This window comes from Passer domesticus, chromosome 7 (genome assembly GCF_036417665.1).
Source record: "Passer domesticus isolate bPasDom1 chromosome 7, bPasDom1.hap1, whole genome shotgun sequence".
Lineage (NCBI taxonomy): Eukaryota > Metazoa > Chordata > Aves > Passeriformes > Passeridae > Passer > Passer domesticus.
The window spans coordinates 17,998,300-18,023,634 of record NC_087480.1 but is presented as its reverse complement, the minus strand read 5'-3'; the positions used below and the strand labels follow the sequence as shown (position 1 = coordinate 18,023,634).

The following is a 25,335-nucleotide window of genomic DNA, read 5'->3' as shown; positions in this document are numbered from 1 at the left end:
AAATACTACATAGAGAAATATATTTGAAATTTGTTTCAGTTTCTGGATGGGCACCAGCCGTCCATTGCAATGTTATTGATAGTACACTGTGGTGCTTTGGGTTTCTGGTTTTGTTCTCTTTATGCTCTGTCATCTTTTCATTGCAGCTACATTTCAGGGAACATGTATATTTAGTAGCTATTGTAAGTTCTGCATGGCATCACCAAGCTTATTTTTCCTTAAGAAGGAGAGAAGAGTCTGTAGGAGCTTAAAGGCACTATGACGACAGGGACTTGTAGCAGAGAATTAAAAAAAAAAAAAAAGGTTTTTAAAATTCTAGTTTGAAGCCAAATACTGATATTTTAGTGCTTTTGGGGTTTTAACAGTAAGAGCAAAAAAAGAAAAAAAAAAAAAAAAAGAAAAAAAGGATTTTGGTAACCCAGCTGATCCGCACTTGCCAGTTTTATTATTTTGTTTATATTGGACTGTTTGACCCTGTCAAACAAGTGTCAAAGTTGTGTGTATAAAACAAAAAAAGTGTTTAAAAAAGTGTTGTAAAGACACTGAGCCTTATGAAAATATTTATGGAATTAAATAAAAAGAAGTGAAAAGGCATCTGAAGGCATTTTAAATCATTTTCCTCAGAGTGGGGTCACCCTTCTCCCAAGGCTGAGCACGGGTGGGCTGAGCTCCAGTGGCCACCAAAACAGCTGTGTGCCACCAGAAAGTAGGATTGTCCTGGAAAAATCCCCCTGCCCTTGCTTTGTGCCCTCCCTCTGAACCAAGCAAGTTGATGAGGACAGAATCCCTGGCAGGGGCTGCTCCGAGTGCAGCTCGGATCCAACACAGATTTAAATCTGTTCTGTCCCTGCTTTGCCCAGCTCCCAGCCCCTGGGGGACAGCTGGACAGACATCCCAGGTGTGCTCTGACCATCCCAGGTGTGCTCTCAGCATCCCAGGTGTGCTGTGACCATAGAAGGTGTGCTGTCAGCATCCCAGGTGTGCTGTCAGCATCCCAGGTGTGCTCTGACCATCCCAGGTGTGCTGTGGCCATCCCAGGTGTGCTGTCAGCATCCCAGGTGTGCTGTGGCCATCCCAGGTGTGCTGTCAGCATCCCAGGTGTGCTGTGGCCATCCCAGGAGCAGCTCACAGCCTGTGGAATAGAGCAGGGTGGGTCCTGAGGGGAGGGAGCCCAGCCACACCTGGCCCTGCTGCAGAGGGTCCTGTCCCGGGACAAGGAAGGGGGGTTATCCCTGAAAAGCCAGGTGTTCTCTCCAGCTCCAGTGGCATTTCCCAGGTAAGGCAGGTGAGCTTTGTGTTTCTAGACAGCCTAAAAATGCAATTATAACCAGGAGAAGGGGGTTGGGAGCGGTGCTTGTTGTCCCACAGACACGGGCTGTGGTGCTGGAAATAATCCCGGCCAGATTGCTCCTTCTTCAGGGAGGGCTTTCCTCTCAACCCTCTCTGCCCCGAGCTCCCTGTCGGGGTGAGGAGTGACATGGGTTCTGTCACACATCCCGCACAGGTGAGGGAGCCAGACAGGGCAGTAAAACCCCACAAACCCAAGGAACTCTGCTCTGAGAGGGGAGAGGCAAAGATGCACGAAGGAAGGCTCCTGCAGGGCCGCACTTGGAGCAGCTTCAGGAGCAGACTCGCCCGGACCTCAAACATCGCAGCTTCACATTTGCCTCCTGCTTCAGCAACGCCCCCAGCCGAGCTTTTTACTCTTGCTTGCCTTGCTTGCAGTGGAGAGGACGCTGGGGCTGTGCTGGGGTCACCCCTCAGGCGATGCTGTTCCCTCAGGCTGTGCCTGAGGGGAGCGGCCGGGCCAGCACACCCGCGCCGCGGCCCCGTGCCCAGCCCTGCCTTGCAGAGCCCCTCTCCCGCTGCCTGTGCCGGCCAGCAGAGCCTCCCAGCGTTTTGCACTCCCCGGGTTTGCCGGAGGAGCTGCGGGGAAGGGCCGGGAGCGCAGGATCCGCTGGGACGGGCAGTGCCCCCCAGGCAGGAGCGCAGGCACCCGGCTCCGGGTGTGCTCCGGGAGCGGCAGCACCGCCGAGGCCTCCTCAGCTTCAGAGGAGCCCCGGCCCTGCCCCGAGCCTGCCCCCGGCCCGGCTTGCTTCTCCCGCAGAGGGAAGAGCCCTCCATGGCCGGGAAGGCTGCTGCCGCCTGTAGCTGATGGCCAAATTCTGCCTTCCGTCTGATCCGTTTGGTTTCAGCTTTTCCAGCCAGCCAGCATTCAGCTACACCGAACTTTGCTTGCATAAAACAAAAACCAAAACCAAAGAAACCCATTTCAAGCCCCTTCTCTTGTGGGGAGGCGGGGGAGTGTTGCAGGGTGACAGCCCCGGGTGTGGCTGTGCCCACCTGGAGCACAGGAGCATTGTGTGGAGCTGGGAGCATCCAGGAGCAGGGTGGCCTGGCTCCCCTTGGGGTGAGTGACGAGTGTGTGGCATGGCAGCAGTGTTTGGGAAGGGCTCTACAGAAAACCCACCTCTGGGCTATCCCTGTGTGTATCCGTGGTGTTACAGAGCAGCTTTTGCTTTTTAACGAATGAGATTTTCAGTCTGAGTGATGCTGCAGGGATGACACATCCCAATCCACCCCAAACAATCCATTTTCTTCTTACTCTGGAGCTAAGAAGCAGCACCAGGTTCTGCACTAAGTGCAGCAGCAGGGCAGCATCCCAAAGCATGTAATGCACCATCTGTGCTGGTTTATAAGGAATGACTGAAATTGCATGTGCTGGGGAGATGGAATGGGGAATAAGTGGCATTTTCAGAGTGTTTCCAAGCCCTGACCACCAAGGGTTCCACAGTCAGCTGCTAAGGAAGGACAGGAGCTGTTAAACTACAAATATAATCCCCAAAGCTGCAGGTACAAATTGTAAAACTTTTTATTTGTCTGCACCTCCCACCTTTGCTACGGGAAAGAGACAGAAGGTATTTCTGAAATGCTTTTAATGTTCACATCCTTTTTTCTTCCAGCTCTCTCCAGGCAAAATTCATCCTGGTGAAGATTTGCACCTTTTCCTGTCAGAGCCACAGGAGTTTGTCACCTCTTGGAGGTTTGACAGATGTCTGTGCTCAGCCCTTTCCCGGGCTGGAAATGGCTCCCAAGTTTACCCTGTTTCAAGAGCCCCTCAGGGCACATCCCCAAATTTCCCTCCAGCCCCTCCCTGTCCAAAACCAGGGTGGCCTGTGTGTTGTCTGAGGGACACAGAGCACTTCCTCTTCTGATACCAACAAAACGAGACAGGGAACTCTGGGGAGGATTTATTTTCCATTCAGGAGAGCGTGTTAAAGATGCTACTCTTGCAGGAACACGTGTCTCATAAAGAAATCATCAGTGCTGCAAGCAGCGCCTGGTCTGGGGCACCCTGTCACATGTGACACTGCTGGCTGTCACAGCTCCCAGCTGGGGGGGAGCTGGGAATGACACTGGGCGGGGAGAGGAGGGGGGAACAGAGCTGGGGACACAGGGCTGGACACAGAGCTGGGGACACAGGGCTGGGGACACACAGGGCTGGACAGAGCTGGGGACACAGGGCTGGACACAGAGCTGGGGACACACAGGGCTGGACACAGAGCTGGGGACACAGAGCTGGGGACAACACAGGGATGGACAGAGCTGGGGACACAGGGCTGGACACAGAGCTGGGACACAGGGCTGGACAGAGCTGGGGACACAGGGCTGGACACAGAGCTGGGGACACAGGGCTGGACAGAGCTGGGGACACACACAGGGCTGGACACAGAGCTGGGGACACAGGGCTAGACAGAGCTGGGACACAGGGCTGGACACACAGCTGGGGACACAGGGCTGGACACAGAGCTGGGGACACACAGGGCTGGACACAGAGCTGGGGACACAGAGCTGGACAGAGCTGGGGACATAGGGCTGGACACAGGTCCTGGACAAACAGAGCTGGGGCCACACAGAACTCTGCACACCCAGACCTCTGCAAAGAAGCAGGTCCTGTTCACACACACAGAGCTCTGCACACACAGACCCATAGCACACACCTAGAGCCTCTCAGGTCTTATTCCTGTTTCACAGCTGGATGGGAACAGTGACACATTTTTGCCAGGATCTGGTTTTTCCACAACAAATCCTGGCACTACATTCACTTATAAATTCACTTATGAATAACCTCTGAGAATCATCTCAAAGACACTCAGGGCTGCCTTCGTGGCCAGCCCTGGAGTTAACTTCAGAAGAGAAATTTCCTTCTCTGTTTTTCATCTGGAGAAGCAATTATGGGATCTATTGGTGTATTTGCTTCTCTTCTTAGCTCACCTTTACAAAAGCTGTACAGCTTTTATTCAGTAAATCCTCAGAGGGTGTGGATGTGCATTCAAACCTCTGCAAGGTCAGAGGAAATCAAAAAGCAGCTGGCCCTTGCCCACAGTGTGGTCTGCCTGGGTGGAAATGGTTTAGGACTTAAGAGGTGCCTCGTCCTAAAGACAGCAGCCTTTGAGTCTGGCTTTACAGAGGCTGGGCTGATACCCTGAGCACTGCAGAAATGTGAGGGGAGCAGCAGGTTTGAACAAAGAAGTAATTTTAGGAGTCAGTCACTGCTGCTGTGTCACAAAGTCCTTTGTCACTGCCGTTCCTCCAGCCTGGCCTCTCCAGATGAATGGGCTGGGCAGAGCTCTGCTGAGCTGCACTGCCCAGGCTGGTTTAATATCAATCTGGTGCTGCTGACCTGGACATTTGATAGCTTTTCCTTCATCAGTCACTCCTGTGCAGGGAGATTTGAGTCTGAGGGATGGCAGCACGTCTTGGAGTGGAATTGCTTTCCACACATTTGAGCCATCACACAAGTCCTCTGCCCTCTGTTTGGGAGCTGGATAAAGCAAAGTGCCATTTGCCTTGGTTTAACTCCTCAGCAGCCAAACTGTGCTTTTTCTGTGCCAAATACAGAGCAGCCTGACAGCACCAAAGCTCAGGCAACAGAAAGTGGATGCTTTTTACAGAGCCTGGTTTTTACACGGCCCTAAATCAGCAAAGGACAAGACAAGCAAATTGCACTGATAGTGCAATTGTCAAAATCTCTGTCACTTGCTGCCTTATCTGTCCTAAACCAGACTGTTTGTATTCTGTGATTTATTTTAGTTGATTTGTGATTTATTTTTTGGCCTAGCTGGAGCCCAGCTCTGCTGTGTTGGTGTCCATGGCCAGTTGCAGGGGGCTCTGGCACTCCCAGGGGACACCCAGGTGACAGAACCGCCTGGGACAGTCGCCAGGAGCCCTCCCACCCCCAGAGGTGTACATTGCTGGGGTGGGGCTGTGTGCACAGGGAACAGGGAGGGTTTTTCCCTGATCCCACCAAGGGAGCTGTCCCCACCTGCCTTAACAAAGCCTTGTCCCACAGCTTCTTCAGGGAATATGTGACCATCTCTCTGCTTTCCTCAAAGTTTCGCTCCCCCACAGATCCAGGGCAGCACGAGAGGAGTGCCTGGCCAGCCCTGCTGCTGCGGTGGTTTCACGCAATTCAGAGGAAATCCCGACTCTTTGGACCAGGAAAGGAGAATAGGAGCACATACAATAAATACCCATAACTGCTGGCAGCCCGGGGGCCGTGGCCTCTGGCTCTGCCCAGCAGGGACTGCTGCCCTTGCCCAAGGCCTGTGCAGCTCCCACAGCCCCAGCGTGGCCACTCCTGCTGCATCTCCTGCTGGAGGCACCTGCTGCTGCTGGGACAGGTGACTGTGGCACTCCAGGTTTGTATCCCAGCCCTGCCCGGCTGCCGTGCCGTGGCTGTGCCATTCCCAGCCTGCTGGGCAGCTGGGCACAAGGAGAAGGATGGACAGAAGCAGAAATGTTGGCTGGCCCAGGCCGGGCACGTCCTGCTGGCGTTCCCGTGCTGCCAGGGGCCTGCCCTGTTCCTCCTGTCTTTAACTCCATTAAAGAGTTTGATTTTGCTGCCTGCTTACAGCTGAGTGGTTTCAGCCTCCACAGGGCTCCATTAAAGACATCCCTGGCTGTGTGGGGGTCCCAGGTGGGTTTGTGGAGCAGGGGGGTAACAACACTTCCCTGGCAAAGGGAAATGGGCGCTTGGATTCTGCCAGCCCTGCAGCTGGGACGTGCTGAGTGCTGGTTTCCAGCACAGGGAAAGCAGGCTGAGTTCTGTCATCTCCTGCAGGGTGCAGAAGAAATCAGAGCCCCTTCCCAGAGGCTGCTCCAGCAAAGCCCACCTTCACCCCAGAGCTCATCCCACTCCCCACACAGAGCCCCTGGGAGTGAGGGGTGGAAGCAGGGTCAGTGGGGGTGGCTGGCACTCAGGGAATGACCAGTGCCAAAAATCCAGAGATAACAGCTCTGAGAGGGGGAGAAAACCTGCTCAGCACGGGCTTTGTCCTGACTCTGTGATTCTCCTGGCTTTTAATAAAAAGGCACATTGGTGACAGGTAAAGGGGGGTGAAGGCCACACTCCTCCTGCAGCAAACACAAAGGCTGATCCAAACTGCTGTAGAAATGCCAGTTTGGATGTTTGAATTCCATCCCCCACCCCAGTTATAATCTCTCTGCCATTCTCAGGAGAAATTCCAAGAGGAATTCCAGAAAAAGGGCACTGCCTTCAGTGCCAGGATTATTCATCCCTGCACCAAACCACATCCTGTTAACACCAGGGGCTGTTCACTGGGATCTGCCAGGGGTGCAGAGTCTGGAAACCAGCAGAAATGTTGTGCTGGGTTCCCTGAGTGCCAGTGCAAACAGATGGTTCCAATGAATAACCGTGGCTGGGAGGGTTTCCATCCAAACCGTGTGGAGGGGATCCTTCAGGTGGAACTGAGCATGGAGAACCTGCCAGCAGAGCCACCAGCAGCTCTGTCCAGCTGTGCTTGGAGCGAGGAGGCTCCGGGCTGAGGGGCTGGAAAAAGCCTTAGCAGCCAAGGCAGAATTAATGACACGGGAACACTTGTCTAGGTAAAATAGACGGAATTTTAAAAAAATGGTTCCTCTTGACTTGTGGCTCGTAACGAATTAAAGCTGCTCTGGAAAATCCTCATTTCTGTTTGGCTCCAGTGCTGGAGCTGGGGAGAGCTGGGCTGGGCTGCCAGGCTGAGGTGGCCTCAGGGACATCAGCAGAGGGCTGAGGGCTCCCAAAACCAGCTGTGGTCAAAGGCAGCGTGTGCAGAGATCCCAGTGCCACTGCAGGGGACACCTGGGGACACAGCACAGCTGAAAGCCCCTTGGTGCCTCCTTCCCACCTGGCTGGGTGTCTCCAAGGACCACCCCAACTGGGCATTTGTGACAGCACAGCCCCTCTGAGGCATTTCTGGCCACAGAGGGACAGATGGACACAGAGCTGGCTGCACAGGCTCTCTGCAGCCTTTCCCACACCCTGGAAAGGCACCCTGGGCATGCAGGGCTGGAGCAGCTCCCACCTCTGGGTTCAGGCTTCATCCACAGCTGAGCAGTGGGGCAGAGCAGGGGCTGCTTTGCTTGGGCTCCTGAGAGCTGAGGAGCTGGGTCAGGGCTTGCTCTTGATGGACACCCACAGATCCCCAGTTTTAATCGTGGTTATGTTGGCTACTCCCCCTTTATCCTCACTTCTCCAGAGTCACTCAGGGTTTTACTCTGGGCTTCCAGGATTTCAGCCTTTCCCAGGAAATAAAGCTCCAGTCCAAGCACCAAGAGGTTTTCAGTGCAGCTTTGCCACTTCAAATCCCACCCTCCCCTCAATGCTCCAGGAAGAACAAGGCTGCCAGGGAAGGAGGGGATCTCAAGTGCACTTTATTGAGCTAAAAATAAGTTTATTCAAGGAAAACAAAGCCCACATCCAACAAAGATGCGAGGGGATGATGGCAAAGAGATGATGGCACAACAAGCCAGGAGAAAGTCCCTTTTCCCTTTTCCCAGACTTTGTGCTGAAACCACATGAGGGGTGAGATTCTGCTGCTGAGAAAGTAAAGGTTATTGGGAAGCAAGTGTGTTATAAATGATATCCTCAGGAAAGCTGGAGTGCAGCAGAGCTCATATTAACAAGGCAGAATTAAAGAAAGGCTCCATCATATGAGCCTTGCCCATGGTTCTGCTGGCTTCTTACACAATTAAACTCAGAGCTTGGGGCTGCTCCTGTGGCCTGTTCTTTACCAAAGCTGTCCCACTCTCGCCCTGCAAGGCACAGCTAAAATTAGCTGGGCAAGAATTGCACAACCCAGCCACAAATTAGCAGATCCAGAGCGTGATGCTTGACATTGTCCCGAAGTCCTCAGTTCCCACTGAAAAATAAAGCTGGTCTGGAGACTTGGACTTGGCAGGAGAAGGGAAAGCTCAAAATAGATGTGGCTGCCTGCTCTGGGTACGGAGAGTGCTGGCTGGATGGTTTAATTAGCTCGTGTTAATGAAAAGTAAATTTTGAATACTCTCTCCTCCAGATTTTCATCTTGCCAAATGTTCAGATGATGCACTTTCAGATGGTTGAACCTCTCCTAAACCCCAAACAGTTGGAAGCTCCATGGTAGCTCCACAGTCCCAAGGTTCAGCTCGACATTCCTTCCATCCCCACCAGGGCAGGTTGTTCGCAGGCTGGAAAACCATGGGAACAAACTCTCCTTGGTCCAAGAGCCAGGGCTGCCCTTTCCTCTGTGCTCAGCTACAGAGACCTTTAATGCAGCCCCGTGTCAGCCCCAAGCTACTGCCCAAAATCAAAGCTGACATGGAGATGACCCAGACTGGTTGGATAGTTGAAAAATATCCAGCAAAAAATACCTGAGAAGAGCCATGGAAGGCAAATTTAGATTTAATTCAGTGAGGGCAACACCCATTGCCTGGCAGTGCCTGCCCAGCCACCTCTGCTTCCATCAGAAATAAAGGAGGACAAATCCCTTCCCTTCTTTTTTACTAAAGCCCATCTTCACTTAAAACAGGAGAAAAAAGAAAATGTTTTCTTTCCAAATGAGCAATCTGCACTTTTATTTTCCTCTTTCTAAGGGCACCATTTTTACCCTCAGGCTGTGGGTCGAGGGAGAGCAGGGGAGGAAGGCTCTTCTCCCTGAGAGCAGCAGAGTCTTTGGTTTAAGAAATCCAGGCAAAGCTACTGAGAAACACCAACAATTCCAGGGGTAGCCTTTGAAACCATTCCCTTTGCCTCCTGCATTGCTGGTTTGATTTCTCCACTGTCCATCTGTGCTCAAAAAAACACCTGGAAAAAGTTCCCCAGGGAAGCATCCACACCAGAGAGGACCTGTGCTTGAAATCAATACAAAAACCAAACACCACTGCAAGTGCTTCTGAGAGGAGACAACAACTCCGTTTCACTTCTTTGTCCCCATTCTCTCTCTAGCTGTGATCTCTGACAAAACAGTGATGAGGGGGTTTCTGACAATAAAATAAATCCAAGGAGTTGGGCTGCTCCCTGTCCCTGGGTCCTGACTGCCCCCTAAGTGCTTGTTGTTAATGGGGGGGAAAAAGATCAGCCCTTTTCTTCTCCAGAGTGCTGGAAATGCAGAAAATTTGTATTTTTTATGCATGCCAAATTCAGCAGAACAGGGAAGAATTTGATTTTTGCTTTCAGGCAACGTTTGCTGTATCACTATTTCCATTTATTTGTGCAAGTATCTTCCCTACTTCTGCTTCTGCTTTGTACTGGCAGTTCAGAAAAAGCAGATAAGAGAAACTGCTTTTAGTGCCTGCAAACTAATTTTGTGAAATCAATTAGCACGTTAATGAATTAAAGAGTGTTACCATTTTCACATTTCTTCTCCTTGATAATGCCAAACAGTGGAATTGGAGGACAAAGATTTGCACAGTTTGTTATTGCTGGGAGCTTTGCTAATTATTTTTTTCCTGCATTTCTGTCCCAGGAAATGCCATCAAACCGTGGTGAGGAGGGAAAGTACCAGGCAGGCTTTATTCCCCATGTGAAAAACACTTGAGAAAACTCAGGGAAAAGGTATTCCAGAGGGAAATCAATAAACCACAGCCCTTCAGGGCCTTGTTACTCCCAAAATGTGAGAGCAGAGATGGTGCTGGGGAAAGCAGCCGAGGAGCAGGAGGGGAGGAAAGGAAAATATCCCCCAATACATCACTGCCATGCTGGTGAACCTCCTCTGGTCAGTCACGGGAGAAGGGAGCTCAGCACAGCGAGGGCTGAGGAATTCCTGACCCAAACCCAGCTCCTCCCCCTCCTCAACTTTCTCAGGACAAAGCTGCAAGTGAATTGTATTTCCCTTCACTTCCCACCTGGCTCCACAGCCTCTCTGCAGGTGTTTCCCTGTCTGGGGGGAGCAGGGAGCCAGATTCACATAAAATTATTTCTTTGTGCTTCTTACAGACCTGGGGGCTTGAGGTTGCCAAGGGAGAAGGAGGATTTGCCTTCCCATATTTTTAATTTGAAATAATTGAATAAAAACTCTTTCAGAGCTTAGAAAAGAGTTGTTTCCATCCTGCTACCCCAATCAAGCACACCCAGCAGAGCATCCACAAATGTCACTCAGCTGGAAGGAAGATGCAAAGAATCCAGAGGGAATTCACAGGGCAGCATTACTTTCCTTTCAGTGGACACACACATCACATCCATCACACACAGAGGGATCATCCTCTCCTGGCTGGCAGGGAGACAACTCCAAGAGTCCATGGTCCAGGATAAACACCTGCACAGCAACACCAGCACACCTCTGCCAGCCCAGGGTGGAGGATCAGAGCAGACACAAGCAGAGAAGTGTCTGAATTCCCTTCTCCATCCAGGCTCAGAGGGAGCCAGGAGCTGAGGTGGGAGGTGGAGCAGGAAAATGTGTGGGGTGAGTGGAGTTCAGTGGTGCTTCATTCCTTCAGCTCTGATTTGGACTCTCCCAGTTTTGGCTGCACTTCTTTGAAATGGTTTGGGAGAGATGAGACTTCCAGGAGCTGCTTCCTAAAAATTGCTGGCTCAGAAGAACTGCCACGGGGGAATTTGGATTGAAAAATCTGCATGACATCATATCTTTCACCCAAACCAACAGAAGAACCCCAAATTTTCCAGCAGGCTCAAAGCAGGCCATTGATGCTGCAGCCTGTGAGTCAAGACCAGATCCTGCCCCTCACTCCCAGGAGGAAAATGGGGCAGGAATTCCTGCCAGGAATTCAGGAGTAGGAGCAGCAATGCAAACCCCAGCAGGGTTTGGGGTCCCCAGCCCTGGCAGGAAGCAGGAGCAGCTGGGATTGTTCCCTTAGGCTGAGCAGGGACACATGGGCAGCCCCAGCTCTGCCAGGACACCCCCAAAAAGGAAATCTCATCTGGAGCTCAGAATCATTCAGTTAAATATTTAGCAAATCTCCCAGAGAGGAAGGCTCTGCTGGGAAGGGCCACAAAGGCTCCAGGTTCTCCAGGCACTGCCCACTGAAGAGACAAAAAGGTGCAGGGATTCTCTGGGAGGAGGCTGCAGGGTCAGCTCTGAGGGGTTTTCATTTTTTCTCTTTTTTTTTTGCCTTTGTCTCTCAGAGGGTCCCGTGTTGGGTCAGCCAAGCTCCCACACAGGGGAACAAGGGCAGATCACAGCCCCAAAATTATTGCCCAGAGAAGAAATTTAAGCTCCAATCCAGAGTTCTCCAAACAAGATTAACATTTTGATCTCACCTTTGGAGAGGTTTAATTTCTTTCCAACCCCAAACCACCAACCTGGTTTTGCAGCTTTCACTACAGACACCTCAAATTCTACTTTTTAGCAGGTGAAATGTGCCTTTGGAGGAGGAGGGCTCTGCCTCCACAGCCCAGACTCCACCGGCTCCTGCTCCAGAATTTCCTCCCAGTTGTCTGTAGGGTGCCACATCTCCTGTCCGGGCTCTCAGTCCTGAGCCAGCACTGCTCCAGGGCTGCTCCTTCCCAGCTTTTGTTATCTCACACTCCCTCAGGGCTCATTAAGGGCTGAATTAGACAGTCCATGGCCCTAATTAATCCTTCAGCTCTCTGGGAAGCAGCCAGGGCTTTTTTAACCAGTGCTCCTTCCCCGTGGCATCCCCTCCCTGCTGGGATCTGGAGCGTGCAATCTGCAAGGCCTTGCAGTGAAAGCCAGACAGGCACCTCTCCCCTGCTGCTCTTAATTGCTGTTAATTGCAGTGGCCAGCACTGGGAGTGCCCTGAGTGAGGGGACACTGCAGGACACGGAGATGCAGCTTGGACTGGGCGTGGAGGCTGCTTTCCCCAAGAGCACAGGGAGGGTTCAGGTACAGCCACCACGGGAGGGATTTCTGAGGGACAGGAAAGCTCCACAGAAGGGCAGAGCCATGGGTAAGATCTGGAAGAGTAAAATCAGGAACATCCCAGGCTGAGATATCTGAGGGATGCACAGGGTGGGATTTTTGGGGTGTTTGTGCAGTGTCAGATTTAAGCCCTTTTCTGACCCAGGGATGGGGAAACTGAGAGGCCTTTTAAAAACTTTTATTCCATTTTCAGTCTCAGGAGAAGGGTGAGACAATACAGATGTTATAATTCACACCATCACAATCAGAAGAAGCCAATTATTTCCTAATTACAATACACTGTGTTTCTTGGCCTATCAGCTTTTGCCACACCATCCTGTAAATACCTTAAAGCCAATCATCTAAAATTATCCCTTGTGGGTCCTACTACAGTGCATCTTTCATAGTTCTATTTCTCTGAGGTATCTAGTCTTATTAGCAAGGCCATCCTTTGTGTCCTGGACTGTAAAATAATCAATTTGTCAGAGCTGGGCAGTTCTCTGCTGTCCATGGGGCAGTTTTTTCTTCATCTCTGCCACAGCCAATCCTCCCTCCAGGAGATCTCTGCTGTCCATGGCCAGGGAGTGTCCCTGCAGGGCTGATCAAATTCCAGCATCCCATGGGGAGATGCTCCGCCCAGGGCAGGAGCCAAGCATTCCTACCTGGATACAATCTGAGCCTGGAGCAGCACAGCAGCCTCTGCCCCCTGCATTCCCAGAGGAGCAGCTTTCTGCTGCCCTGCATTCCCAGAGGAGCAGCTTTCTCCTGCCCTGCATTCCCAGAGGAGCAGCTTTCTCCTGCCCTGCATTCCCAGAGGAACACCAGGCCCATCTCCAGCAGCCCTGGAGCTGCAGAGGAAAACTCCCCCCTTGTGCAGGATCCCTGCTCCAGCAGCAGCACAGCTGGCACTGCAGGAGGGCTGAGCCCCCATGGGATGGGACTGTGCCACAGGGGGTCAGGGCCTGCTCTGACTCTGGCAGTGGGGTTTTTTTGGCTTTATTTTGTTTTGTTTTGTTGGGTTTTTTGTTTGTTTGTTTGTTTTGGTTTGGTTTTTCTTTTTTGTTTGTTTTTTGTTTGGTTTTTGCGGGTTTTTTTTGTTTGTTTTGGTTTGTTTGTTTGGTTTGGTTTTTTTACTTTCTTTTTTTTGACTCTTACATTTGTATTTTTTATTTTTCCTAACAAAGAACTGTTATTCTTGCTCCCATATCTTTGCCTGAAAACCCCTTAACTTCAAAGTTAAAATAATTCAGAGGGAGGAGTTTTCCAGTTTACATTTTCCATTTCAGGAGAAGCTGCTGCCTTCCTCAGCAGACACCTGTCTTCTCAAACCAAGACACTTGAAACTTCTTTCTGTCAACAATGTCTGTCCTATTCCATGGCATTTCTAAGTCAACATTTCTTATCTCAAGGTTTGCATACAGGTGCACACTGTGCGAGCCTTTTTCAGGCTTTGAGAATTCCCTACAAATCCATTGCAGGGCCAGGAGCTGGACTGGGTGATGCTGATGGGTCCCTTCCAACACAGCACACTCTGTCATTCCATGACTCCAACAAACCACAGAACAGCTCTGCCCCGATGGAAAAATGAGGGCAACACCTCCATGGGGATGCACTTTGGGATCCCAAACTGCTGACCCTGGCAGCTGCTCGTTGGCCTTCAGAGTGTGTGGGATGGCTGGGGCCAGAGAAATCCCACAAATAAGACGTGTCCATGCTCTCAGTGCACTCTGACAACCTGGGAACACGCTGACTTCCTCACAAACACGTGGCAGTGCAGAGAATCAGAGAGAGAGCTGTGCTGGAGGTGTTCAGGAGCTCGGGGACACTGATCAGATCCCAAGGGATTGGGGTGGCTGGGCTTCACACTGAGCTCAGCCCAAAGCTGTCCCAGGGCTTTGGAAACCATTTGGTAAAAAGGGAACAGCTGGGGGTATCACAACATCTGGACACAGCAGCAGCAGCTGTGCAGGCTCCCTGCAGGACAAATCTGAACGGAGCCACCACAGCAGCAGCAGAATTCCCCTTGGAATGACCTGGCCTGGGAACGCAGCTGTGGGGTCACCTGAGCTGTGGGATCACCTGAGCTGTGGGATCATCTGAGCTATGGGGTCACCTGAGCCATGGGGTCACCTGAGCTGTGGGATCACCTGAGCTATGGGGTCATCTGAGCTATGGGGTCACCTGGGCCATGGAATCACCTGAGCTATGGGATCACCTGAGCTGTGGGATCACCTGAGCCATGGGGTCACCTGAGCTGTGGGATCACCTGAGCTGTGGGATCACCTGAGCCATGGGGTCACCTGAGCTGTGGGATCACCTGAGCTATGGGGTCACCTGAACTATGGGATCACCTGAGCTGTGGGATCACCTGAGCCGTGGAATCACCTGAGCTGTGGGATCACCTGAGCTGTAGGGTCACCTGAGCTATGGGGTCACCTGAAATATGGGATCACCAGAGCTCTGGGATCACCTGAGCCATGGGGTCACTGGGCTATGGGGTCACCTGGGCTATAGGATCACCTACATGGCAGGAGGCAGGGGCTGGGTCAGCACTGAGGCCTGGGAGCTGCAGGATCCCCTGGGGTCACTTTGGGTGGCTGTCACCCCTGGCTGTGGCACCACCCCTCCCACCAGGGCTGTGGGGACGCCACCAGGCCAAGCTGCTCTGAGGGCACTGATTAATTTGGCCACAATCCCTTCCCAGCTCCAGCACTGCTGCAGGCAGGGACCTCCCAGCACACTCCAGCCCCACAGCTCAGCTGGTGACACCTCCAGGGAAAGGGTGAATCCCGGGGGAAGGATGGGCTGGGAGCTCCAGGAGCCACCCTGTGTCCCCAGCCCTCAGCGACCTCAGGGAAACGAACAGCTTTACGAGCTTATTCTTAGGAAAAGTCTTCTCATTCCTCTGGAGTGACAAAATCAGGAAGTGATCCCATTCCACAGCTGCACAGAAAATCAGCTGTGGGCTCTTATTGCTGCAGTGGGAAACCTTGCTGAGCCCTGGGCCTGCACTGCCAGACAGCTCAGAAAGCAGGCAAATATTCCACATTTCCACCATCAATTTGAGTAAAGCCCTGATGCAAGTACTGATCAGGGGGAATAAGGCTGGTCCAGACTTGTCTTTTCTTTTTTCCTCTTGACACAAGACCAGAAAAGTTGAACTGTCAGAAGTGTGGTGCAACTTTGGCCCTGCTTACCCACCCAAGAGGCTGTTCAGACCCTGATGGCTCACCAGAAAGTCTCAGGAGATTTTGTTAATACCAGAAACAAGTTATGAACAGAGACCTGCAAGTGCAGCCCCACTTTCTAAAGCAACATCAAGAAAAGTTAGGAAATTATCCCAGACCAGAACTTGGCTTCCCTTGGCTCTATCACCAGGGTGAAGAAAGCCAAAAACCAGAGGTGCAGACCTTGTCCTGCCAGTGCTGATACTGCTGCTGCCAGGGGCACGACAGGGTCCCTGCAGATCTGCCTTCACAAGAAAATACCTACTTTGATTTTTGAAAAGAGCCTTGGAGTCAAAGCTTTGTGCCCTGCAGAGGACACATCTAAGGAGCCCTGGATTCTCCAAGCAGAACAGGAGATCCCTTTTCTGTGGATCTTATGGCACCTGTCCCATTTGCCCAGCAATCCCTCTTGGATTTTGACTCACAGCTGCAGATGGGGGCACTGCCAACTAATGCAAATTATCTGTGTCCCTGTTAACCCCACCTTTGGCTCACAAACTCACTGTCTCTCGCAGTCACTCTCCAAGACAAGAAGGGAATTTTGGTGCAGGGCTTGCAGGACTCCAGGAGGTCGGGCCCCACCTGCATCCCCAGGAGTGAGGCATTCCTGGGGCCGGGCAGATCTGGGATGCAGCCTGGGGATCAGCAGCCAGGCTCTCATTATGTGAACAGCTCTGATTAGCACCACAGCCAAGGCCTTCTGCAATCAGGCCAGCTTATGGCTTTAGGCTTCCCACTTGAAGTTAAAAATAGTTGGCCTTTGTTTTGCTGCCAGCTCGGGCAGTGGTGACCTTTTGTGTGTGCCCAGCCTCTCCCGTAACGCGCCCCTTAACATTTAGAGGAGCTGCTCCCTGCTCCCCCCATCTCCTCTCCCAGCTCCTGCTGTTTTCCTCAGCACCAGCCCTGCTGGGCAGCACCACGGAGCTCAGACAGATTTGGAGATACCAAACCACGCAGCCCCAGGGAAATCCTCCTCTGGCACTTCCAGCACGCACAGGTCTGGGCACAGCACCCTGCTGTCCCTGTGCTGCTCTGCACACCTCAGGCTGAATCTGGCTCCCACTTTCTTCTTACAAACTTGACTTTGCACCCTCTGAAATGCAGAATTTCCACACATCCTTGCAGCTCCCTGAAGGATAAGCTGAGGAAGGATCATTGAGTTGGAAGAATTCAGACTCAGTACTCACCCAACATCCACCCCTCAACCTTCCCCAATGGGAATTTTCAGGCCTTTAAGGGGTGAGCTGCCATGCAGAGGATATTCCTTTATGCAGGTTGGGAATATTTAAGGTTTGGCCAAAAAGGAACATTGCAGCAGATCAGATTTCATAAGCAAACCCCAAACTTTTGATGGCAGCACCAAAACCAGGTGAGTTATCCCTCAGGCAGGAAAAGCCTCACACTTTGCAGGGAGCCACTGAGAAGTCTGTTAAGGAACATGGGCAGGAAGAAATGGAACCAAAATCTAATAATCTGGTATTTTTACTGACCACAGGAAGTGAAAGTCAAAATACAAAAGCATAACAGACAGTGCAGGAAATAGCAGATGCCTTAATTTTGTCACTTTAAAATATGTCCACAGGAAGAATTTCCTCAAAGAACCCAAGTGAGAGAAGTATTTATGAGAGCAAAAAATGCAAGTCATCTTCAACTCATCCACCTACAACTTCCCACCAGGCTGGATCTTCTCCAAGCAGTTGGGAGCAGCAGGGACCATGACACGTGGTGGCTTTGTCCCCCAGTCCATGGCTGAAGTTGGTCCTGCTTTGAGCAGGTGAAGCTGCAGAGGCCCCTTCCAACCTGAGAGCCCTCAGTTACCTGGGGAGGCTCTTAGAAACTCCATCTTTTGCTATTTCAGAATGTGGGAAATGAGTTTGTAGGGAATTCTCAAAGCCTGACAGAAGTTTGCACACAGATCCACACAGTATGGATCTGTGTGCAAACTTTGAGACAAGAAATTCTGACTTAGAAATACCATAGAATAAAACAGGTATTGTTGAGAGAAAAATGGACCCAGAAACAAGTTTCAAAGGATGGCCTTGCAAATAAGATTAGATACTTCAGAGAAAGAGAAATAGAACTATGCACTGTAGTAGGACCCATGAGGGGTAATTTTAGACTTTTGGTTTTAAGGCATTTACAGCATGGTGTGGCAAAAGCTGATAGGCCAAGAAACACTTACAGTGTATTGTAATTAAGAAATAATTGGCTTCTGATTGTGATGGTGTGAATTATAACATCTGTATTGTCTCACCCTTCACAGGAGACTGAAAATAAAATAAAATTTTTTAAAATTCCTCTTAGTTGCTCCATCCCTGGGTCAGAAAAGGGCTTAATCTGACATCAGAATGCTGTGCTTGCCCCACTTTCTTCTGATTTTTCTGCTCTGCCCTAATGGTCACAGCAGGGATTCTGGAATGCTGTTTCCAGTCAGTTTGTCTGCTCCTCCTGCCCTCTGTGGGCTGAGATGTTCCCACCATCAGAGGGAGATGGAAGGGCTGCATCCCTGTCCTTAGGAGATGTAGTAACCAAATTCCTGGGAAATGAGGGATGCAGCCCCAGAGCCCGGCTGGGAGCACTGCATCCCTGTCCTTTGGAGGGGTTGTAACCAAATTCCTGGGAAATGAGGGATGCAGCCCCAGAGCCAGGGCTCCTGGCAGAGCAGCTGACCCCCCTGTCCCACCCAGCCCCAGCAGCACCTCCAGTGTCCCCAGCTGCTCGAGGCAGCTCTCAGCCCTGGGTCTGGGGTACAAATAAAGACTTAAGGGAAGGGTCCCCCGGGCAGGGCAGTGGGGAGCTGGGATGGAGACTCAGCCCACACAACATCCTGAGCACAGGATGAGCCTGTGAGTCAAAGGAAGTGGGAATGACTGGGAGAAGGATTAGGAGTGGCTGCAAATGAACTAAATTTGCTGCAGACTGTTGAGTTTCCCTGAGCCATCTTATGTGGGATCGAGTGTGCAGCAGAGCAGTTCACACAATTCTTATTGCAGGCCAAAGCCAAACAATTCTGTGTTATTAAATTATTTTTTTAAATCCCCATATCCTGTCCTTGAATGTGATTCTGACAGCAGCAGTGGTGGAAATTTATCAGCCATTTAATATAATTCCTTTCAAGGAAATGAGAGTCACTTCAGTTTCTGAAACAAGCCCAGGAATAATTTTCTGTGGGAGAAAACAGACACTGATTATTTACTGTCATTGACGCAGAAAAATTTCCTCAATTACTCCTGGCTCATGTCAGGCATCAGACAGAGCAGGATGGATCTCAAGAGCATCTCTAGCAGAACTTCTCTGAAGAAAGATCTTCAATTTTTTCCACTCTTAAGTACTGAGAAAATATAAAACCAGGCAATGTATCCACTAGAGAAAAGAAGCAGAACATAATACAAGGAAAAGACACTCGATGATGAAAACAGAAGATGCTGAATTAATTCTGTAATGTACCAGTGCTGCTTTCCAGGAATCAGGGACAGCTCAAGAGATCCCCACTATTAGGACAAAGGTTAATGCATTGCAGAGTTTGCTCACTTTTCCCTCAGCACAATGAACAGTTAGAGATGTCCCTGAAAGGATTTGTGGCCACTGCTGCCCTGACCCATGGAAGTGGCCCAGTGGCTCCCAGAAGTGTCTGGCACTGCTGGGAGAGGAGCAGTGTGTGATCCCACGGGATCCCTGAGGGTGGGAACTGCAGGGATCTGCCCCTCCCAGGGCTGGGATCACCCAGGGCATCCTCAGCCTTGGTTTGGGGACAGCAGGTGGCACCTGACAGCCACCCCTGTGCCCCTCTTTGGGAAAATCCCTGCCAGGAGGTTCCCCACCTGCCTGGGAGACTGTCCAGGTGCAGTGAGGATCCAATCCTCCCTAATCATCCCAAAAAGCTTCCAAACCTCGAAAGAAGAACTGTGCCACACAGTTTATGCCAAAGTGGAGAACAACACAGAGATTGCAAAAGGAGTCACACCCAAGGAAGCAGCAGGTGACAAGAGTTTGATCACTAGTGCAAAACACTGAAAAGCCCACGTGGCAAAGGAGGAAAATGACCAGGGCTCCAGTTTGGTTGGCTCTCCACCACCCGCCATAACCAGATTAAATGACTTCCAAAGGGAGGAAAAGGGAAAAAATAAAAAGATGGGGGAAAAAAGGAAATAAAGAGGGAGGGGAAAAGAGAAAAAAGGGTTCTGAATTAGACTGAAATGCTGAGCCTTGCCTGGAGACTGGCCCCAGAGAGTTTCTGAGGGAAGCTGAAGTAACTTCTGGACCACAGCATTCCTGAGCAGCCCCAATCCACCTGCAGGATTTACCCAGCAAACTGCACCTGGGCACAGCCCAATCTGAGGGCCAGGCATGAAGTTTTCTAAAGCCAGCTGGCAGTGCCTGCAAAGAGCCAGCCCTGCTGGGTCCCTTCTCATGCCCCCCTCTCCTGCCCTGCAGGGATGTGTTCTGTGGGAACAAGGCTGTGGAGCCAGGTTTTGGGGCAGCCCTTCACTCATTGCCCTGTCAGTGAGGAGCTCTGTGTTTTTTTAAATCCTTTTTAAAATCCATTTTTAGCATTGTTTTGGAGAGGAGCAAGCAGTGAACAGCTGGGCTGGGAAAGCTCTGGGTGGACAACACTGCATTAAAACCCAAAATCCTCAGGCTTGCCACACACCACCAAACTCCACTCTCCATTAAAATGAGCACTTTTAACTATTTCCTTCATCCTTGGCTGCCTTCCAGAACAGCTGATTATATAAATCAGCCCTGGAAACAATGAACCTCCTGCAGCAAACACAAATGTAGGGCTCAAAAGCAGTGAGAGGGGAAAAAAGAAAAATCAAAGCTCTTTACATCCTCTGCAAAGTTCTAAGGTCAGTTTTCCCTACAATTCCTAAAGGGAACAGCCCCAAAGAGAAATATATAATTGTGCTCCTAACAAACCCTTTCTTTCCACTTAAACATTTTTGTTCTATCCACATCCACTCTCAGTTACAGAGGTTTACTCAGCTTATTCCAATTCCTTCCTTTCCATAGGCATGTGTTGCCTGGTGCCTTGGGAATTCTTGAGCTCTCAGCACACTTTATTTCCCAGAACAGGGCATGAGGACTTTGGGAAATTCATTCATAGGCTGGTAAACAGAATAACTTTTATTTCCAAAGTGACTGATAAACATCCAGTTTGCTGGAAGAATTTCTTAACTCTGATCTGAAAATCTGAAACCACTGCTGGCTGAAAGCAGCTCTTGGAATTTTGTCTGCCATTGGTATTTTGCAGGATAAAAGCTGGGCTGCCTCCTGTCCCTCCATGAAATTCTGAGCCAAGCAAGCAAAGAGCACCCATTGTGCTGCAAGGTGATTTCTGATTTACAGCATTTTAATTAAAGCAGAAACTGGTGGATTTAAAATGGCAATGCTGCATTCCTCCAGGAACATCTAGGTGAAGAAGTCTCTTTAATTAATAATGTTATTGGGTCACAAGCTGCTTATCTGTGTTTATCCATGGTCCCCTCTGCACTTTATTTAGAGCAACAGATTGAATTTTTTTACCATTGTCCACATTTTTTAAAAATATTTCCCTTTTATGTGGATTAGCTTAAAATATAACTCAGAATCACAGCAGGTCTTTCCATTTTCACCATGGCCTCACCCTCCCTGTCAACTTTCTCTGTAAAACAGGAACAGAGCTGGCCTGAGAGCTGTGGGAGAGGCTGGGTGGTTTTGCTCAGGGTGGTGGCAGTCACCAGCAGAGGTGGCTGCACCCACGCCAGGCCCTGCTCCAGGAGGCACCCACGGTGACACTGCCTGGCAATGGCCACTCCAGGGCAGGCCTGCAGCCCCCTCCTCCAAACCACCACAGCCTCCCCACCTGCCCTGGCTCTGCTGTTTGAGGACAGAGGGAAAAAAGGATTTGGGATTTTGTCTCCTTGCCCTCTGCTCTGATCCAGCCCTGAGAAGCAGCACCCCGCTCTGTGCTGCTGAATTTCTCACCATCCATTGGTTTTTTTCCAAAAAGCTTGGAAAAATCTTGGGCTCTGGGTTTGCCCCTGCAGAAGGTGGAAGCAGCAGGTTCAGCTCTGTGCTGAGCTCCCTGTGGATCCTGACCTGCCTGCCCTGGGCAGAGGGCACGGCTGGGTATCAACCCCCTTCCTTTTGCACATCTTGACTTTGGAAGTTCTCTGAAAACAGGCCTGGCCAGTGAGTCACAGCCACCAATTCTCCTCCTCACCCTCTAAGCAAATCCATTAATCTGAGAGCTGCTGGTTCTGTGCTGAACTCATCTCACCCCATCTTTACTAAAGGAGATTTCTTGGAAAAAATTCTCCAGCACATCACCATGGTTTGGTCTGCAATTTCCAGCATATAAGCACAATAAAAATAGATGGTTCAGAGCATTTCAACCTACAGAGCACTACACTCTGATATTTGTTAACAATTCCCTGTCTTTTTCTAGCAGGGACTCCAGAAACTTCCTTGAACACAGCAAACAACGTCAAGCCCAAACCGAGCAGCCAGGCAGCCCCTAAAGCTGAACCCACTGTTTTGCAGGGACACCTGCACAGGTTTCTTTACACAGACACAGCTGAGCCATCTCTTAACAGTTTTTACATAAATCTGATTTTGTCTGCTAGAGGAAACCACAGGAAAAAAGAGGAAAGACAGACAAACAGGAGGACAGCAAGTGCAGTGCAGCCGAAGAGCTCAGCACAAACCCTCCAGCAGGGTCTTGAGCAAACTGCCCCAGCCAGAGGTGACCACAAGTCTCAAATCTTTTAAGTTTTTAGAAAAATGTGGCAGAGCCCAGACAAAAACACCTACTGCAGGTTAGTAAAACCCTCAGTGAAGGATGAATGCACCCTGAGCTGCCAGTGAGGAGGGGCTCAGCAAGAACAGCCGTGCTCCCTCAAGGAATTTCAGGGTGATTTGATGTGCACAGCTCCCTCAGGTGCCTCATCTGAGCAGGTGGGAGGATGTGGCCCTCAGTAAAACAACCAGAACCACGTGTCTGCTCACAGCCAGTGCAGAAAAACAGCCAAAGGTTCTGGGAGCTGCTCCTGCAGGAATTGCAGCATTCCTGCTCCAGTCTGGCCCGTGCAGTGCACAGGTATCCACCAGCACTGGAGCTGTTTGGATTCCCAGGCTGGATTTGTGTCCACCCCACTGTCACACACATCCCCCAGTCCATCACCGCTGAGGGGCTGCTGGAGCTGTTCTGGGGGTGAGGCTTGGAAGGAGAACCCTTGGGTCCCCCAGACTGGCTGTGGTTCTTCCCATGGGCCTCCAAACCCACGTCCTCTTGAGCCTGAAGTTTCAGTTTTCATGTCTTCTGGACTCTGTACTGTATGTTAGTGTATAACTCTGAATTTCATATGAAGTGTCAGCAAGCTCTCCTCACAGCTCAGTCACACAAAACAATCCTTTTCCAGCCCCAGAACCAAGGACACCACTGCAGCTTCAGCCCAAAAAGTGCAAACAGCAGGGAACTGAGGAGAGCAAACTGGGAGGGTGAGACTGCACAACCTGGAGCTGGAATTGGACAATTAACCCCAACATGGAAATGGACCAAAACTTATAAAAGTGTGAAAACTCGTGACCTTCATCCAGCTTGGGTGTAGCCCTGGCTGGGCTCTTGCACTGCCCAAGGTGAATCCTGTGAAGGCCTTTCAATAAATCCCCACTTTATTCCTTTAACTCTGTCCAGCCTCTGTTCCAGGAGCCTCCCAAGGCATCAGTGGCCCACAGGTCCCCTCCAAGGTGTCTGCTCTGACCCTCAGGGCAGGTCCCAGCTCCTGGTGCTGCTCAGCAGCTCCTGCAGCCCCACCCCAGCCCAGCTCCATCCCAAGCCTCCCCTCGGGGGGGAATTCAAGCTAAAATTGTCCAACATTTTGTTTTTCACAGCCCAAAGGAGAATTTCTCTCCTAAAGCAGTCTGGAGCAGCACCCTGAGTGCTGATTATTTGTTGACTTTTGAGTCAAATGTTGCAGCCTGAAATGTTCAGCATCTAAACTGGGGAGCAGAGAGTGAGGATTTGGGGAGCAGGGAGTAAGAATTTGGGGTACAGGGAGTGAGGATCTGGGGAGCAGGGAGTGAGGATTTGGGGTTCAGGGAGTGAGGATTTGGGGAGCCCCTGTGGAGACACATGGCCCCTGACATTTCCAGGCAGTGGGAATGCAGCTGGCATTCCACAAGAAGCCCAGAATAACAGCGGGGAAACCTCCTGGGCTGCAATGTCTCCATTTCAGGTGGAGTTTATCCCCTAAAATCTGGCTGATCCAGCGGTGGGGCTCTTCAGGAGCCACAGAGGGTCTGGGATCTGGGATCATTGGGATGTAAATGGATTTTTGTGCCTGGCAGTGTGATCTGTGCTGAAAGAGAAGGAATGGCAGCAAATCTAAGCAAAATTGTAGAGCTGAGCCCAGACAAAATATAGAGGGTTAGGATGTATTTGCAGAGATGCAAAAATATATTCCAGAGGCTGAAATGTGTCTGCTAATTTATTTTTTTTTTCTCTTACAGGAAACTTCCTTCAACAAAATGCTGTCTGAGATTTTTGGGGGATTTTTTCTACTTCAAACAGGACTCATTTCACGCAGATATGGATGTCTAAAAAAATATTTTCAATCTAAGCCGGACATCTAAGCTTGCTCTCCAAAAGCAAAGCAAAGTTCTAAGTTGAGACCAGTTTCCAACCATCCCCTCTAAATGTCACTTCAGCTTTTTGTATCCTCTGGTTTTAAAATTAGCACTGGGAGTGTAGTACATCAAATATCTGCCCCAGCAGCCCGAATGGTGCTGAGGTCAATTAATATTTGTACACTTTCCTTTTCAATTAATTTCTGCCCAGTGCTGAAGAGGACGAGGAGATGAGCAGGAATTAGAGGGCGTTTGAAGTGGAGTCTGAGCTCACAGTTGTGTATTTGCACTCAGCCAGAGAATGGAAATAGTAATGGGTGACCTAAGCCTCCCCTCAAGATTAGCCACTGCAGCAGAAACTCTAAATATAGAACTGAGCAAAGAAAGGCTGAGAATCACTCATGAAATTTATCTGATGCATACCTGGTACCTCCCAGCGAAGAATGGGGGTGTTGCACAAAATTGGCAGCTGTTTAGAGGCTGCTCAGAAAACTTTTGTGAGCAGAAATGAAGAGGCAAAGTCACCGAGCAAATTATTCCTTTGACTGAGGTTTCATTGTTTGAATCCCTGCAACACTGGAGCCAGGTTTTAAGGAAATGTTAATTGTGGCCAATTTTGTAGCTTCGCTCTGCGGCTTGCTAAGAAATTAAATGTCACCGTGTGCCTGAATGTGCTTTCTGAGAAATGAAGCTCTCTTGAAGTCATTTAAATTCCTAATCTTACTGAGTTTAAATGTTGTTCCTTGAAGTGAAGGAATAATTTAATGAAGTGCAGAGTATTTCTGCATGGCACATCAGAAATGTCCATCTCGCCAATCTTTTATCACATCAGTTTTCCATTCCCACTCTGCTTTGAAATGACCAGGAAATGGTGGAGCTGAGATCCTCAGGGCAGTGAGCTGTTTCTCCTGCACTTCAGGAGAGCAGATCTGGCACAGTCCCATGGGACAGAGCCCTGGGGAAGAGGGGCTGGGATGATCTCCAAGGATCAGCTTCTCCAGGCTGGGAGTGGCACATCCCAGCACAGGGACACACAGTGCCCCAGGCACACCCCAAAGGCATCAGGGGTTGGGGACAGGAGGGAGAATCTGAGGCTGGAATGTCCAAGGAAGCTGAAGGTCACAAATCCATGGGGCTGGTGAGATGTTCCTGTGGCTCCTGAGGGAGCTGGAGCAGCCCAGCCACTTCCCATCCCCTCCAGGAATTTTGGCAATCCAGTGAAGTCCCACTGCCTGGAAAAGGGGAACATGAGCCACTTAAAGAGGGGAGAAGAGGAGGAGCTGGGAACTCCAGGCCAGTCAGGTTCACCTGTGCCTGGCAAGAGCACAGAGCAGATCCTCCTGGAAAATGCCAA

At 50.5% G+C, this 25,335-nt stretch overlaps 1 protein-coding gene across 1 annotated transcript in view; it reads left to right on the top strand.

Moving 5' to 3' along the window:
- ARHGEF9 (Cdc42 guanine nucleotide exchange factor 9) overlaps positions 1-5,914 on the top strand; it is a 162,909-nt gene extending 156,995 nt beyond the window's left edge. Inside the window, exon 10 of the mRNA XM_064427237.1 lies at positions 5,413-5,914. Coding sequence (XP_064283307.1) covers positions 5,413-5,540 — 128 coding nt within the window. The 3' untranslated portion in view covers positions 5,541-5,914. The remainder of the gene's footprint in view (positions 1-5,412) is intronic.
- The last annotated feature ends 19,421 nt before the right edge of the window (positions 5,915-25,335 follow it).